The 16,388-nt window shown below is 45.2% G+C and overlaps 1 protein-coding gene across 1 annotated transcript in view; it reads right to left on the bottom strand.

Annotated features, from left to right (window-relative positions):
- The window catches only part of TRIOBP (TRIO and F-actin binding protein), a 197,255-nt gene that overhangs the window by 144,916 nt on the left and 35,951 nt on the right, over positions 1–16,388 (bottom strand). Inside the window, exons 5-6 of the mRNA XM_029590109.1 lie at positions 9,279–9,720; positions 1,206–1,326 (exon numbers count right to left, since the gene is read on the bottom strand). Of these exons, the coding sequence (XP_029445969.1) occupies positions 1,206–1,326; positions 9,279–9,720 (563 nt within the window). The remainder of the gene's footprint in view (positions 1–1,205; positions 1,327–9,278; positions 9,721–16,388) is intronic.

Here is a 16,388-nt window from a genome sequence, read left to right as displayed (position 1 = left end):
GAGAGGCGCGCGCGCACCTATGCAGGAACCGATGTCGGGGACAGATAGAAGCAACAATGCTGGCGGCGTCCCTGCCACAAAGGAGTCGGTCGAGGACAGCAGCGGGACTCTTGCTGTGAGGGAGATGAAGACAGCAGCGGCTCCATGCCGCAAGGAAGTGGAGACAGCGGCGGCCTTCCCTGCTGCGGACCACAGTGACGGTGGCGGCTCCTCAGCCATAAAGATGGGCAGTCTTGGAAGCAGCTCCAGCTGCTTAAGATGCAGAGAGGCCTTTAGCGAGGCGGGCCTGCTAGGAAATACAGTGGCGGCAGTGACAGTGGCACTCTGGGCTGTGAAGAAAACGTGAGGCCGGCATCGGATAGGAGGGGTGAGTGAGGCTGCTCACGGTCAGGGCCCATAGGCAGCAAGCGCAACACATCTCAAGGCTGCATTTGTAGGGAGTTTGCAAGAATAGTATTTTATCCGCAGCAAGCGGATTGTTCACTAATTTTTCAATAAATTATGAATCAGGCCTTTTTTTAAATAATAATTATTAAAAATAGAATAGAGAAAAAAAATTATACATTATCTTTATAAGATTTATTTTAGAGGTGTTATTTTTGGTTATGGTTAATACACGTATGCACTAGTATAATTGCATCAATAATTAGTACTGTCGGTTGTTATTTTTTACATATTTATAGTGTGTGCATGTATTGTCCATACGTAATCATTTTATACGCATACGAATACAGACAAATACCCTAAATATTATTTTAACATGTGATCAGGTTATCGACTTAACGTAAAAGACCAATAATCTGATAGCAACCACATCAGCACCAGAGATAATGTTAATAGAGCAGGCAATAAATAATGAATGATGTGATGTACACTGATGTTAATAGAGCTAGCAATAACAATGAATGATTGTTAGTAGGATTAGTACTTGTATTCCCATTAGGTCGACCATGAAAATGCACGAATATGAAATAGAATATACAGTAGATTGTGTAATTTCCTAAAATACTTATGATTATGAAAGAGAGCATGTACACAATGTGGTGTCGAACTATATGGTGAATGCTACCACATAGTATGTGATCATTGACCATGAATATGTATGCGGATCTTGTAAACCATTGTGATCTACGTTTGGAATGATGGTATATAAAACGCACAAATAAATAAATACATTTGTTGCCTATCTCCCTTGGTCTTCTTACCTCTCTGTACAGTGTCGGACTGGACTGTCTCCTTCTTTCCAGACCTGCAAAGGACTTCCCTTCCAGCCGATTCAACAGCCCCGCCTCCAGGGCCTGAAATGCTTCCAGAGCCTCGGCCTTCCTGAGAGCCAGAAGCAGGGCACATTCCAAAAGGGGAAAAGGAACATTATTACAATAACAGTCTTCAAAATCCAAGCCGTGCACACACACACACACACACACACACACACACACACACACACACAACTTCCACCCTTGAACGTGATGGGCCTAAGTAATCAAAGGATTCCTGCACATTCTATGCCTCTGGGGAAACCTTTCATCAATGAGGCCCAATAATCTTTACAAATCATAGCTGAAGGAATATCCATCTGTCTGTCTTTCTGTCTCTACATACATTTCTATATTTGTTTGTCTACCAGATTTACGTCAGACGGTGGTATTCGCTTGATCTCTCTTTCCTGGATCCCGTAGGGACAGTTCATGGCGGAGGTGGGGTGCTGGGGAGGGGGGGGGGGGAGAGAGTATATTTCTAGCTGCCACTTCCTGTCTCTATTCTTTGACCCTGGGTCAGCATCCCTTTCCCTCCCCCAGATAAGCAGGAATGCTACCAGTGCCAGGCAGCTCAAACTCTGTACACTGAACTGTGCAGAAATAAGGCTGGGGTGTTGGGTTGTTTTTTTGTTTTGGGTTTTTTTTAGATATGTGCTGCTCTTCTAGGGGAGGGAAAGAGAAGAAAGAGGGCCATAAACACAAGGATTGTGAAGGAAATGTGAGAGAATGGGAAGGGAGGAGAGCCAGAGGGAGAGTGGAGGAAGGGGATGCTATAGGAGGAAGGTGAGCGAGACAAATGGGTGGTGGGGGGAATGGAGGAAGCTGAGAGAAGCCCCAGGGATGTGCTGGAGGAGTTTCTTTGAGATTCCCCAGAGCTCCTTCTTAAGTTCTTTTATGAAGGCAAAGAGTGTCTTCACCCTCTGAAGCAGAGGCGGCAAGACTTACTGACGAGAAATTGGTGGCATACCACTAGAACTCCCTCCCGCTTCCCACTATTTTTCAGCCGCTCTCTTTGTCCCTGATAACTAGCGCAAACTCTCCCTCCAGCACACCCATTTCCTCCCCCCCCCCCCCCGATGCATTTCACTTCGCAGATCTACTAGGAAGTGTTAGCGTCACTTTCAAAAGCTGACAGACGACCGCTTTTCCGGGTATAGCACTAAAGTACCTTAGCTGGCCTGTAAACGGGGGGGCTGGGGGAGAGCCCAGCAGAGGAAAGAGCCAGGGGCTGACGGGAAGAGACATACGGATACAGTTAAAGGGAGAAGAGAGCGGAATCCAAAGAGGGAAAGAAACAACATGAAGAAAGATTTTGCCCATGTGTTTCATTTTGGCTCTTAAGAGGTCAACACTGAGCAAGCTGGGAGGGGCGAGGCGGAGGCAGGAAATTTACCTGGAAGTTCAGTAGAACTAAATCAAGTCAGTGTTCCTGAGAATGAACCCAGATAAAGTTACATGGTATGCATCCTAGGGTACTAAAGGAACTAAAAAATTAAATTTCTGATCTATTAGTTACAATTTGTAACCTATCATTAAAATCATCCATTGTACCTGAAGACTGGAGGGTGGCCAATGTAACCCCAATATTTAAAAAGGGCTCCAGGGGTGATCCGGGAAACTACAGACCCGTTAGCCTGACTTCAGTGCCAGGAAAAATAGTGGAAAGTATTCTAAAGAACAAAATCACAGAACATATAGAAAGACATGGTTTAATGGAACAAAGTCAGCATGGCTTTACCCAGGGCAAGTCCTGCCTCACAAATCTGCTTCACTTTTTTGAAGGAGTTAATAAACATGTGGATAAAGGTGAACCGGTAGATATAGTATACTTGGATTTTCAGAAGGCGTTTGACAAAGTCCTTCATGAGAGGCTTCTAAGAAAACTAAAAAGTCATGGGATAGGAGGCGATGTCCTTTCATGGATTACAAACTGGCTAAAAGACAGGAAACAAAGAGTAGGATTAAATGCTCAATTTTCTCAGTGGAAAAGGGTAAACAGTGGGTGCCTCAGGGATCTGTACTTGGACCGGTGCTTTTCAATATATTTATAAATGATCTGGAAAGGAATACGATGAGTGAGGTTGTCAAATTTGCGGACAATACAAAATTATTCAGAGTAGTTAAATCACAAGTGGATTGTGATACATTACAGGAGGACCTTGCAAGACTGGAAGATTGGGCATCCAAATGGCAGATGAAATTTAATGTGGACAAGTGCAAGGTGTTGCATATAGGGAAAAATAATTCTTGCCGTAGTTACACGATGTTAGGTTCCATATTAGGAGTTACTAACCAGGAAAGAGCTCTAGGCATCATAGTGAATAATACTTTAAAATCGTCGGTTCAGTGTGCTGCAGCAGTCAAAAAAACAAACAGAATGTTAGGAATTATTAGGAAGTGAATGGTTAATAAAACAAAAAATGTCATAATGCCTCTGTGTACAATTCTGGTCGCCGCATCTCAGAAAAGATATAGTTGCAATGGAGAAGGTACAGAGAAGGGCAACCAAAATGATAAAGGGGATGGAACAGCTCCCCTATGAGGAAAGGCCGAAGAGGTTAGGGCTGTTCAGCATGGAGAAGAGACGGTTGAGGAGGGATAGGATAGAGTTATTTAAGATCATGATAGGTCTTGAACGAGTAGATGTGAATCAGTTATTTACACTTTTGGATAATAGAAGGACTAGAGGGCATTCCATGAAGTTAGCAAGTAGCACATTTAAGACTAATCGGAGAAAATTCTTTTTCACTCAATGCACAATTAAGCTCTGGAATTTGTTGCCAGAGGATGTGGTTAGTGTAGCTGGGTTCAAAAAAGGTTTGGATAAGTTCTTGGAGAAGTCCATTAACTGCTATTAATCAAGTTTACTTAGGGAATAGCCACTGCTATTAATTGCATTATTAGCATGGGATCTTCTTGGTGTTTGGGTACTTGCCAGGTTCTTATGGCCTGGATTGGCCACTGTTGGAAACAGGATGCTGGGCTTGATGGACCCTTGGTCTGACCCAGCATGACAATTTCTTATGTTTTTATGTTCTTAGGATAACTTTAGCACAGTGATTTTTCTTTCCTCGGCCAAGTTAATCCGGCTAGCAGTAAATATCAGTGCTAGCTGAATAAACTGTAGGCACTCCCCAGAGCACCGCCTCCGCCTTGCCTCTTTTTATTTGGCTAATTTTTTTTTTTTTTAATTGGTGTTGTTGCAATAAAAATTACAATCTAAAAATATACAAGAGTGTAAGTCCAAGTATTCAGCGTCGAGCATCCACTTTTTAAATGCATAAATAAAGAATGTTAATATGACATATCACATTCCTTGCATCATCCTCCTTTTATAGTATCCCTTCCCTTCATCTGGTAACAGATGTGACAGTGATAAAGAGCATACACCAAGGTAAATTCTCTAGAGCCAACTAAACCCTCAATAACCCGGTCAAGTAACAGAAACCAATCCCCAAATGTACATAGATAGGGAAAATAGAGATAAGAAAGGCAGTGTAATATATTTAACAACACCCATCAAAGTATTGCATTCACAGTCTGTCATATAATTAGAACTACATGAAGTCACATGACATGATGGAGGGGTAAGACGTGTTCTTGTTGAGCTCCACGTTCTCTCCCTCCAGAGAGGTTCTAATTTTTTTTATTTTATTCTATTTTTTGTTGGTGCTTAGCTTCGTGACTCTGTACTGCTCGTCTACTACTCTGAGCGCCTTGCTTTTGGTTTGTATGATGACAAAATCACAATGCTGAGGTACGGCGAAAGTGAATCAGGCGGACCCTAAAATGGTGGCAATATCAAGCGCACCACCGTCTCCCGCAGCCCAGGACATAAAGGTAACTGAGGTCGTTGAGGCAGTAGTGGCTGCAATGGATGTGAAGTTTGATAAGCTGTATGAGAAGTTTGAAGATATAAATCAGCTCCTAGCAGACTCCGTGAAATGATTTCAGGAAATGGAGGCGCGCCTCGACTTAAAGTCAAATCTGACAAGTAAGCTAAGAAGCTTGACGATCTTGAGAACAGATCGCGCCAAGGAAACTTAAGGTTTATTGGGTTTCCTGAAACCATTCATGAGTTTGTCATGGCTGAGATCTTGGAAGGCTGTTTGCCAAGTGTGTTTGATCTACCCAGTAAACATGGCGCCCTCTGGATCGAGCGGGATCATCGTTTAGGCCAGAATGGCCAACCGCAGTAAACTACATCCTGTATCTCCAAGTTTCTAAACTCGGCTCACAAGATGGATATTCTCCAGGCTTATAGGAAAAATCGTACTATCACGTACAAGGGCACTCTGATCCTAATTTTCCAGGATTATTCAATGCTGGTGACTGCACAGAGAAAGGCCTCTGCCCTGGTCTGTGCAAAGTTTGTGCAATGGAAAGTACCTTTTGTTTTACAATTTCCAGCAAAATTAAAGGTTATGTGGCAAAACAAATCCTGGCTTTATGACTCTGTGGAGGAAGTGCTTAAATTCCTGCATTCTGTGAAAATGCTGCCCTTGGAGTGAGTTAAGATAACTAACCTGCAGGCCGATACAGTACAGTGCGCTCCAGTGGAGCGCACTGTTAACCCGCGGTTGGACACACGTTTTCGACGCGCATTTGTCTATAACATGCAAATGCATGTTGATGGCTCTATTAGTTATTCCCGCGCGATTCACTAAGTAAAATGTGCAGCCAAGCCGCACATTTTACTTTCAGAAATTAGCGCCTACCCAAAGGTAGGCATTCATTTCTCTCGGCACCGGGAAAGTGTACAGAAAAGCAGTAAAAACTGTTTTTCTCTACACCCTCCGACTTAATATCATGGCAATATTAAGTCGGAGGTCCCAAAAGTAAAAAATAATTAAAAATAAAAAAATAAAGAAATTTAAAATTAGCTCACGGCTCGCAGGCTGAAAACCGGACGCTCAATTTTGCCGGCGTCCGGTTTCCGAACCCATGGCTGTCAGCGGGTCTGAGAACCGACGCCGGCAAAATTGAGCGTCGGCTGTCAAACCCGCTAACGGCCGCCGCTCCTGTCAAAAAGGAGGCGCTAGGGACATGCTAGTGTCCCTAGTGCCTCCTTTTACCGTGGGCCCTAATTAGCATATTTTTATTTACTGGATCGCATGCACAGGACACTGTGCGCGCTCTCCCGCGTTTCTTTCTGCATCGGCCTGTAACTAACTAACTACTTTCTACTGTTTCCTTTTTTTTTATAATGGCGCATGCAACAGCAGTGAATATTGCCTTTAAAATTAGTTCATGCAAATAAAATAACGCAGCTGACTTAAAATAACAGGGCTAATTATTTTCTATCACATTTCAGGGAGGTGTAGTTATTTTTTCTCGGGGACATTTGGCCCTTTAAAACAGTGGCGGCTCCTTGTGAACTGGGCTGCCATCGTGCATTTTTGCGACTTCTGCCACGTTCCTTTTTTTTTTTTATCGCCGAGTTTTCCTGCAACAAAAAAGAATGCACCAATATCACTGCGATATTTTGTTGGGCAGGGAAAAGTATTATGGGACCACCCCCTCACGATATTTTATCCTTCCTCCGATAAAATATTGTGGCTTAGTAAATGACCCCCTTAGATTGTAAGCCCTCTGGAGACAGGGACATACCTACTGTACCTGAATATAACTCGCCTTGAGCTACCAGTGAAAAGGCATGAGCTAAATAAATGCTATTTACTTATTGCCACCTAGATAAAGAGTTTAGAGAGTGCTGAGGAGGAGCCTGCTTCTGGCAGAATGAGCTTCACCTTAACCAGAGTGGAACCAGGCTGCTGGCACTAACTATTAAAAAGGAGAGAGAGCAGATTATAAACTAGATGATTGAGGAAAGCAGACAGTTGCTTAGAAGCACATGGTTCAGAATGATGTTTCTTTGAAGGACACTAACAAAACAGGGAAGTTAAGGCATCCTGATAAAGAGGTTGCAATAAATGCTAAAGTAGCCCAGGTGCCTTTAAGTAAAGAGCAGACAGAGCAGAAAGATCCCCCCCTCCCTGCCAACTGAGAAGCAGGTTCTTAATACAAACAAAAAACATACCTTGAATTGTTTGTCTATAAATGCTAGAAATCTAAATAATAAGATGGAAGAGTTAGAATGCACAGCACTGAATGAAGAAGTAGATATAACTGGCATCTCAGAAACTTGGTGGAAGGAGGATAACCAATGGGACACTGTGATAGCAGGGTATAAATTATATCACTGTCGGGCCGATACAGTACAGTGCACTGTAGTGGAGTGCACTTTTAGCCCGGGTTTGGACACGTGTTTTCGATGTACTAGCTTTACCCCTTATACAGTAAGGGGTAATAGCGCGTCGAAAACGCATAGCCAACCCCCCAAAACTAATAGCGCCCGCAACATGCAAATGCATGTTGATGGGCCTATTAGTCATTCCCGCGCGATCCAGAAAGCAAAATGTGCAGCCAAGCCGCACATTTTACTTTCAAAAATTAATGCCTGCCCAAAGGCTGGCATTAATTTCTGCCGGCACCAGGAAAATGTACAGAAAAGCAGAAAAAACTGCTTTTCTGTACACCCTCCGACTTAATATCATCGCGATATTAAGTTGGAGGCCCCAAAATTTAAAAAAAATTAAAAACTAAAAAAAAAAATTTTAAATCAGATTATGCAGGCGTCCATTTTCCGAACCCGTGGCTGACAGCGGGTTTGAGAACCGACGCCGGCAAAATTGAGCGTTGGCTGTCAAACCTGCTGACAGCCGCCGCTCCTGTCAAAAAAGAGGCGCTAGGGATGCGCTAGTGTCCCTAGCGCCTCTTTTTACCACGGGCCCTCATTTGCATACTAAATCGCATGTACAGGAGAGTGGCCTGTGCGCACATCGGGAGAGTGGGCGCTCGCCTTGGAGCGCCCACTCTCCCGCGGGTTTTACTGTATCGACCTGAATGATAGGATGCACCAAGCTTGTGAAGGAGTGGCACTATATGTTAAAGAGGGCATAGTGTCAGTGAAGGCCAATACTGTAAAATGTGTGGGAAAACAGCGCCCGCTTTCCTAACGTGCACCCAGCCACCTCTTCTGGGCGCACGATTCTATATTTACATGAGGGGGTCACGCTAAAAAGGAGGCGCTAGGGATGATAGTATACCCCTATCGCCTCCTTAGCAGCAGAAGCCCAGGAGAGGTGGCTGGCTGTGGGTTTGGAAAACGGACGTTCATAAAATTGAGCATCCGATTTTCTAACCTGACCCGCCGGCACATTTAACCTTTTGGTTCCTCTGATTTAATATCGCAATATTTTCTGCTTTTCTGTATACTTTTCTAGGCATCTAAGGAGTTGTAGCCCTCCCTTAGAGCAGGGATGCTCCTATGCTCCCCCCCCCAGCCAGTCAGGTTTTTAGGATATCCCTAATGAATATGCATGAGAAGTATTTGCATACACAAGAGGTAGTACATGCAAATAAATCTCATACATATTTATTGGGGATATCCTGAAAACCCGACTGGCTGAAGGGACCCATGGAACCAATTTGAGCACCCCTGCCTTAGAGAAACTGGAACCACAAGTCTTGTCAGGGTTGTAAACTCAGCCCAGGTCAGCTGAACAGGTTGATCCAGTCCTGGTTTTGTTCCAGCTGCCTGCAGTGATTTTGTTCTGATTTTCTTAGGAATGTCAATGGGAACATCAGGATTACAATTCCATGCATGCAATGGGGCAAAACCAGGACTGGATCAGTCTGTTTGGTTGGCCTGGAATGATTTGAAAATCCTACTACAGGGTCATAAATGCAAAGGGGGTAAAAACCTGCCCTTATGTTGATCCTGTACCTATGATGTGATGCTTTTGACAACTTTAATTTAAGAGAGGATGGAACCTTACAAGCCACTCAGATGGTGACAGCGCTGTGAGATCAGGCAGGAGATTCCTATGCAGTTGCAGAACAGCTGGATCCTTCCCCCTCCTCCCCCATCCTATCATCAAGGAGAAAGCATTCCCCATCTCTGTGGAAATCTGTTCTCACCTCCCATGCATTGTGTCATCGGGAAGCACCGCTTACCTGCGCTCCTGGCCAAACATGCGCTCCACCTCAGCTCTTCCGGGGCTCTGGGTCCGCAGTCCCAGCCCAGCCTGTTTGCGCTCCCGATGGAAGGCATCCTGGCTGCTGATGTGCCTGTGCCTGGGGATGTCAGCCAGCGCTGTGTAGTCGTGCCTCACCAGTCCTTGCCCGCCGCTGCTGCTACTCACCGCTGCACCCCAACTCGACTCCGAGTCCAGAGAGCTTGCAGAAGACGTGAGCCGCCTGCCGGTACCAGAGCTGCTGATGCTGCTGCCGGAGGGGTCATAGCGGGAGGGAGAGCGGCTGCGGCCTTCACCCGTTGGATGCATGGGGGAGGACACCCGGCTGGATTCCGATTTCCGTCGCTCCAGAGAGAAGTAGCCACTCTCCAGGCGGACCCTCTTCCGGTCTTCATTCTGGCTGCTGCTGTTCAGGCTGGAGTCTGAAGGGTGGGGGGAATAACCGAATTATTAGCTCACAGCCTAATTGTTTTATGCCACATCAGAGATTTCCTAAGAATTTCTGTCTCACAATTTTGGAATCATCCTACTGTGCAAAGTAGGAATCGTCTTCTGTAACTGAGCAATGACTTCAGCACAGACATCACCATTAAGGACACCTTAAGGTGCATATTGAACTGGGAGGTAGGAAAGTTATCTGGGTAAATTGAGCCAGATAACTTGAGCCAGATATTTAGCGGAACTTACCCAGATAAGTGTTCTGCGGAATATACCTGGATAAAGTTATCCAGATAATGACTCCAAACAGGCTTACCACCTTTGTCCGGATAGTGCCAAATATCAGAACTGACTGGACAAAGTGAAGCCATGCCCTAGTAACACCCCAGCGCTGCTTCATTTTACATCAGTAAATTTTGCCATGGGAAACAAGTTGCACAGACAAAATTTATCCAGGGAGTGAGGTGAAATATTTAAGCCTTGGGGTTTGTTCAGCTTAACTCCAAAAGTCAACCGGACTAATCCTTTGAATGTTGCTTGCTTTATCTCTACAGGCCACTACTGTTCTCCATACCCACGTGCACTGCAAAGTGTAGCTTTATATTAAAAATAAAACATGATTTCTTTCTTGGCCACAAGGCACAGATTACATTGTTTAACTGGGGGACAAAGAGTAGGACTTAATGGCCAGTTTTCCTAGTGGAGAGAGGTGAATAATGTTCATCCTATTCATTAAGATGGTAACTTTTAGACCGGCATGTGGGTTCATATGTGCATGCATTTGTCAGCCTGTGCCCAGAGACACGGCTATTGTATAACATGCGCGCATATATGCGCACGTTATAAAATAGCGTGGCTGCACGCACACGTGCACTCAATTTTAAGTGGTCGTGCGTCTGTGCGCGCAATTGCGCTTCTACTACGTAAATGGAATTTTAAAAGGCACGCATACCAATGCCATTGCCAGTTTTCTCAGTTTGTTACCAGTTTGCCCAGTTAATAGTCACCCTTCCCCCCTTCCTGAGTGCTCATCCTCCTCCCCTCTCCTCATGCCTTCTCTCCTGCCCTCTTGCCCTTGTCCATGTTCCCTTCTCTAATGCCTTACATTCTAATCTATACCTTCCATGTCCCCTTCCCTGGTGTGTCCCCCCCCCCCCCCCTCAAGGCTCCTTCCTGAGTGCTTTCCCCCCTGTGCTCCTTCCTCCCTCTCCTGTAGGGTCCCTTCCCAAGTACTTTCCCTCCTTCCCTCCCCAGGGCCTCTTCTCCTAGTAATTCCTTCTCTGGTCTCTCCCTCCTTCCCTCTCCCCACTGTTGCGTTTGGTGGTCCGTGAACTAACCCTGTGAACCACTACCCTTACACCTCAAGCCGCGGACCAGCCACACCATCGCCCGATGCAGGGAAGCCCTGTCAGGCTGCCACATGATGAAACAACGCTTTCCAATGCGGAAAGAAACTGCTGGCCATACCACAACAGGACACTGCCAACTCTAACGCACCGTGCCTCTTCTTTGGCGCCTTTAAAGGGACCGGGGCGGGAAAAGCGCCGTAGTTCCTGAAGATGACAGCACCAGAATTGCCCTATAAAATGGCAGCTCCCGAACAGCAACTCGATTCAGCAACAGGTCCAGCTATGCTTTGTAGTTCATATTACTTCCCAGCTTCTTGTCTTTGCTTCAGTTCTAGTCCTGTTTGTCTTCAGTCCTTGTCCTGCTTGTCTTTATTCACGTGGCCTCCTTGTTCTTCTCCTCACCTGCCTGCCCAGCCTATCCGTCCCGCTCCCTTCTCTTGGATGGATACCCGGTTTGATCTTGGATACTATTGACTGCTGCCTATCCCTGACCATTGCCTGGACTCTGGACATGTCTGACCTCTGCCTGCCTGTGACCCAGTCTACTACGACTTCTCCTGCCATCAGCAGAGACCCCACCTAAGTCCTGCCGGTCCCGGCACCCAAAAGCTTAACCCGAGGGGTATGAGGACTGGTATAGGTGAAGTTTCAGACGGGTCTCTGCTTCGCCCGGGTCCACCTGCCGACAGTGGGAACCTGCAGGGCTCCTCCTTGCAGGTAGAGCCAATCCTGCCTTAGCCCAAGGGTCTACAAATACAACACTCACAGTCACATCCCAAATGTTCTTTTATTTATTTGAATTTATTACCCATTTTTTAAAATAAGAAATTCACCCAAAGTGGGGTATAACATATTGGAAAGGTAACAGAAATTCTGAAGGAGACTTTGGTAAACAGTAAACTTGATATTTATCAATGATAGGACTAAACTGGGTAAAATGTAGAACGTATGCTCTATTTCTCAGCAGTTACACTTTGGTTGCCTCCCTTCTGGCAGACTCTCTGTGATGGCCTCTCGGACCCCAGGTTGGGAGCCACTGCTCTACTAGTTATGCCTCTCCCTATGAATCCAACACCCCTTTGGCTCTAGCCATCAGCTTATCTTACTGTTTCATTACTTTAAGATCATCTAACACTATAATCTCAAAATCCTTCTCAAAGGTCGTGCACATCAGTTGTTCACCAACTATTGCATATTATTCCTGCAAATTTGTAAACCAGAGATGCATGCACTTTTTGGCATGGAATCTTATCTGCCAAGCATTAGATCAGTCCTTAAGCTTTCTTAGATCACGCCTCGTTCTATCTAGTCCCTGAGTGTGTTCACTTTGTTGCATTTGCAAAGTAGTTAAGGCAATGAGGCCAGATGGGATACATCCGAGGGAGAAACTTCTTTAGAGTCGGGAGTAGTTCCAGAGGACTGGAGGGGGCAGATGTGGTTCTTCTTCATAAAAGTGGGAATAAGGAGGAGGCTGGGAACTATAGGCTGGTTAGTCTGACCTCTGTGGTGAGCAAATTAATGGAATCGCTGCTAAAACAGAGGATAGTGCAGTTTCTGGAGTCCAATGAATTGTAAGGTCTGAAGCAGCATGGTTTTACCAGAGATAAGTCTTGTCAGACGAATCTGATCAATTTCTTTGATTTGGTGACCAGAGAGTTGGATCAAGAGAGAACGCTAGACGTAGTATACGTGGGTTTCAGTAAGGCCTTTGACATGGTTCCAAACAGCAGACTAATAAATAAATTGTGCACCCTTGGTATAGAACTTAGAGTGACTGACTAGGTTAGAAACTGGATGAGTGGGAGACAACAAAGGGTAGTGGTAATGGAGTTTTCTCTGAGGAGAGAGGCGTTACTAGTAGTATGCCTCAGGGATCAGTCCTGGAACCGGTTCTTTTCAACATTTTCGTGAGCAACACAGTAGAAGGATTGTCGGAAATAGTTTGTCTCTTTGCTGATGATACCAAAATCTGCAAAAAGGCTGATAGCCAGGAAGGTGTGGAAAACATGAGGAGGGATCTAACAAAGCTCGAGGAATAGTCTAGTGACTGACAGCTATGATTTAATGCTAAAAAATGCAGAGTAATGCTTTTAGGGTTCAAAAAGCCAAGGGAGAGGTACAGTACTGGAGGCAAAAATGTTTTAAACACAAAAGAGCAGGATATGGGAGTAATTGTATCTGATGATCTTAAGATGGCCAAACAGGTAGATAAAGTTATGGCAAAAGCCAAATAGATGCTTAGCTGCAAAGGGAGAGGAATGGTCAGCAGAAAAAGGGAGGTGATAATGCCCCTGTATAGGTCCCTGGTGAGACTTCATTTGGAATACTGCGTACAGTTCTAGAGACCACACCTCCAAAAGGTTATAAACAGAATGGAGTCGGTCCAGAGAGTGGCTATTAAAATGGTCAGTGGTCTTTGTTCTAAAGCATATGGGGCTAGATTTAAAGATCTAAACATGTGCCCCCTGGAGCAAAGGCAAAATAGGGGAGATATGATAGACACACTGAAATATCTCAAAGGTTTCCATGCACAGGAGGTGAGCCTCTTTCAATGGAAAAGAGGCTCTAGATTCTAGAAGGAGGGATTTAAGGCGATGGTGATCCCCAAGAGGCTTTAAGGCGATTTAAGGCGATGGTGACACCAAGCTTTGGGGGCCGCCATCATGTGTAAAGGGTCGATGCCGCACTGATTTGCCCTGCACTGTTTCTCTGCAAGACAAAACAATGCAGTCATACTGCCACAATTTGTTATTGGGCCACTATTGTGACAACACCCTTTCCCTTCTCTGAAAAAACATTGCAGCTTAGTGCATCTAGGTGTAAGTTTGTACCTAAGGCAACGGAGGGTAAAGTGACTTTCCAAAGGTCACAAGGAGAGGCAGTGGGATTTGAACCCTGGTTTGTAGCCTGCTCCTCTAACCACTAGGCTACTCCTCCACTCCACTGATGTAGAGTGAAGCACCTTGCTGTGTGGTTTACAGCTCCCTTCTGGCCAACCCAAATGGAAATCTCCCGCTCCAAGGCTAGGATTTTTTTCGTTTCCTGGAAAATTCCTAGAGCAAGAGATTTCTCCAATTCTTTGGAAAATTCTTACTCCTACTTTTCTCCGACTTTAAGACACTATTAGAAACTTTAGGAATGTAAAGCTTTTGCTTTGATTTCCCCTGCCTAACTCCCTGGGTGACAGAGATAGCTCATGGACCCATGCCTTTGGAACTGCATCTGCTTCCTGTATCCAACAGCTCCATTGCTGTCTGTGTGATTCCTTCGCCTCACTGAGCTTTCTGACATCACGAGCGGGCACAGTCCATTAGGGCAGCAGTTCTCAATCAGTGTGCCAATAAAAATGAGACATAGCAGGCCTCTGCTTTCTATAGCTGCCACATGAGCTTGCTGCTCACGGAGAGTGCAGAGTCTAAAACCGTCCCCAAACCAATAGCAAGTGAAAGTCTGTGCATGTATTTTTTTCCAACTCATTTTTCAAAAGGGTATATTTTCCTTTTGGAAACTGGTATAAAGTTTGCGAGTAAAAACTACCTGCAGACTTTATACTTCTGTGCACAGTTTGAAAGCTGCCCCAGAGAGTCTGGTCTCCCAGGGTTTCAGTATTTGGATGTTTCTGTTTTTAATTTATGGCCCTTGAGGTAGAGATCATAGAAACATAAAAACGATGGCAGAAAAAGACCAAGCAGCCCATCTAGTCTGCCCAGCAAGCTCCCACTCTTATTTCCCATACTTACGTGTTTCACCGACCACCAAGTTCAGGGCCCTTGTTGGTAACTGTTTGATTCGAATTTCCTGCCACCCCCTGCCGTTGATGCAGAGAGTAATGTTGGAGTTGATTCAAAGGTGAATCATAAGGCTTAATGGTTAAGGGTAGTAACCGCCGCATCAAGCAAGTTACCCTGATGCTTGTTTACCCAGTCTGCACAAATCAATGCCTTGTTGGATGTTGTCTGAATGTCCATCCTCTTTTCCACATTTCCCCCTGCCGTTGAAGCAGACAGCAACACTTTCAAAGTGAAATATCAGGTTTAATTGGCTTAGGGTAGTATCCACCGCAATAAGCAAGCTACCCCCACGCTTATTTGTTTACCCAGACTGTGTAGTTCAGTCCTTGTTGGTTGTTGTCTGAATGCAAATCCTCTTGTCCACATTTCTCCTTGCCATTGAAGCAGAGAGCAATGTTGGAGTTGCATTAACCATGAGAAGGCTTATTGAGTAAGGGTGGTAATCATCAGGTAGTAGCCACCATTCCAGCAAGCCACCCCCATGGCTCTTCTCTTCATTCCCATCCTCTAGCCTTTATGGATCCACAGTGTTTATCCTATGCCCCTTTGAAATCCTTCACAGTTTTAGTCTTCACAACTTCCTCCAGAAGAGCATTCCAGGCATCAACCACCCTCTCCATGAAGAAATACTTCCTGACATTGGTTCTGAGTCTTCCTCCCTGGAGTTTCAAATCATAACCCCTAGGTTCTACTGATTTTTTTTCCAACGGAAAAGGTTTGTTGTTGGCCATGGATCATTAAACCTTCCAAGTATCTGAAAGTCTGTATCATATCACCCCTGCTCCTCCTCTCCTCTCCTCCAGGATATACATAAGTCATTTTATGAAGACCATCCACCTTTTTGGTCGCCCTTCTCTGGACCGCTTCCATTCTGTCTCTGTCCATTTGGAGATACGGTCTCCAGAACTGAACACAGTACTCAAGGTGAGACCTCATCAAGGCCCTGTACAAGGGGTTCATCACTTCCTTTCTGTTACTAGATATTTATCTCTCTGTGCAGCTCAGCATTCTTCTGGCTTTAGCTATCGCCTCGTCCCATTGTTTCACCGACTTCAGATCGTTAGACACTATCACCCCAAGTTCTCTCTCCTGCTCCCCGCACATCAGCCCTTCACCCCCCATCAAATACAGTTCTTTCGGATTTCCACGCCCCATATGCATGACTTTGCACTTCTTGGCATTGAATCTCACCTGCCATATCTTCGACCACTCTTCCAGCTTCCTTAAATCCCGTCTTATTCTCGCCACTCCTTCCGGCGTGTCCACTCTGTTGCAGATCTTAATATCATCCGCAAAAAGACAAACCTTACCTTCTATCCCCATATGCAATGTCGCTCACAAAGATATTGAACAGGACCGGTCCCACCACCAATCCTTGCGGCACTCCGCTTAACACTGCTCTCTCTTCAGAGTAAATTCCATTTACTATCACACATTGTCTTCTGTCCATCAACCAGTTTGCAATCCAGGCCACCAACTTGGTACTCACTCCTAAGCTTCTCATTTTATTCA

Source organism: Rhinatrema bivittatum, chromosome 2 (genome assembly GCF_901001135.1).
Source record: "Rhinatrema bivittatum chromosome 2, aRhiBiv1.1, whole genome shotgun sequence".
Lineage (NCBI taxonomy): Eukaryota > Metazoa > Chordata > Amphibia > Gymnophiona > Rhinatrematidae > Rhinatrema > Rhinatrema bivittatum.
The sequence above is the reverse complement of the archived record's forward strand: the minus strand, read 5'-3'. Positions and strand labels throughout refer to the sequence as shown.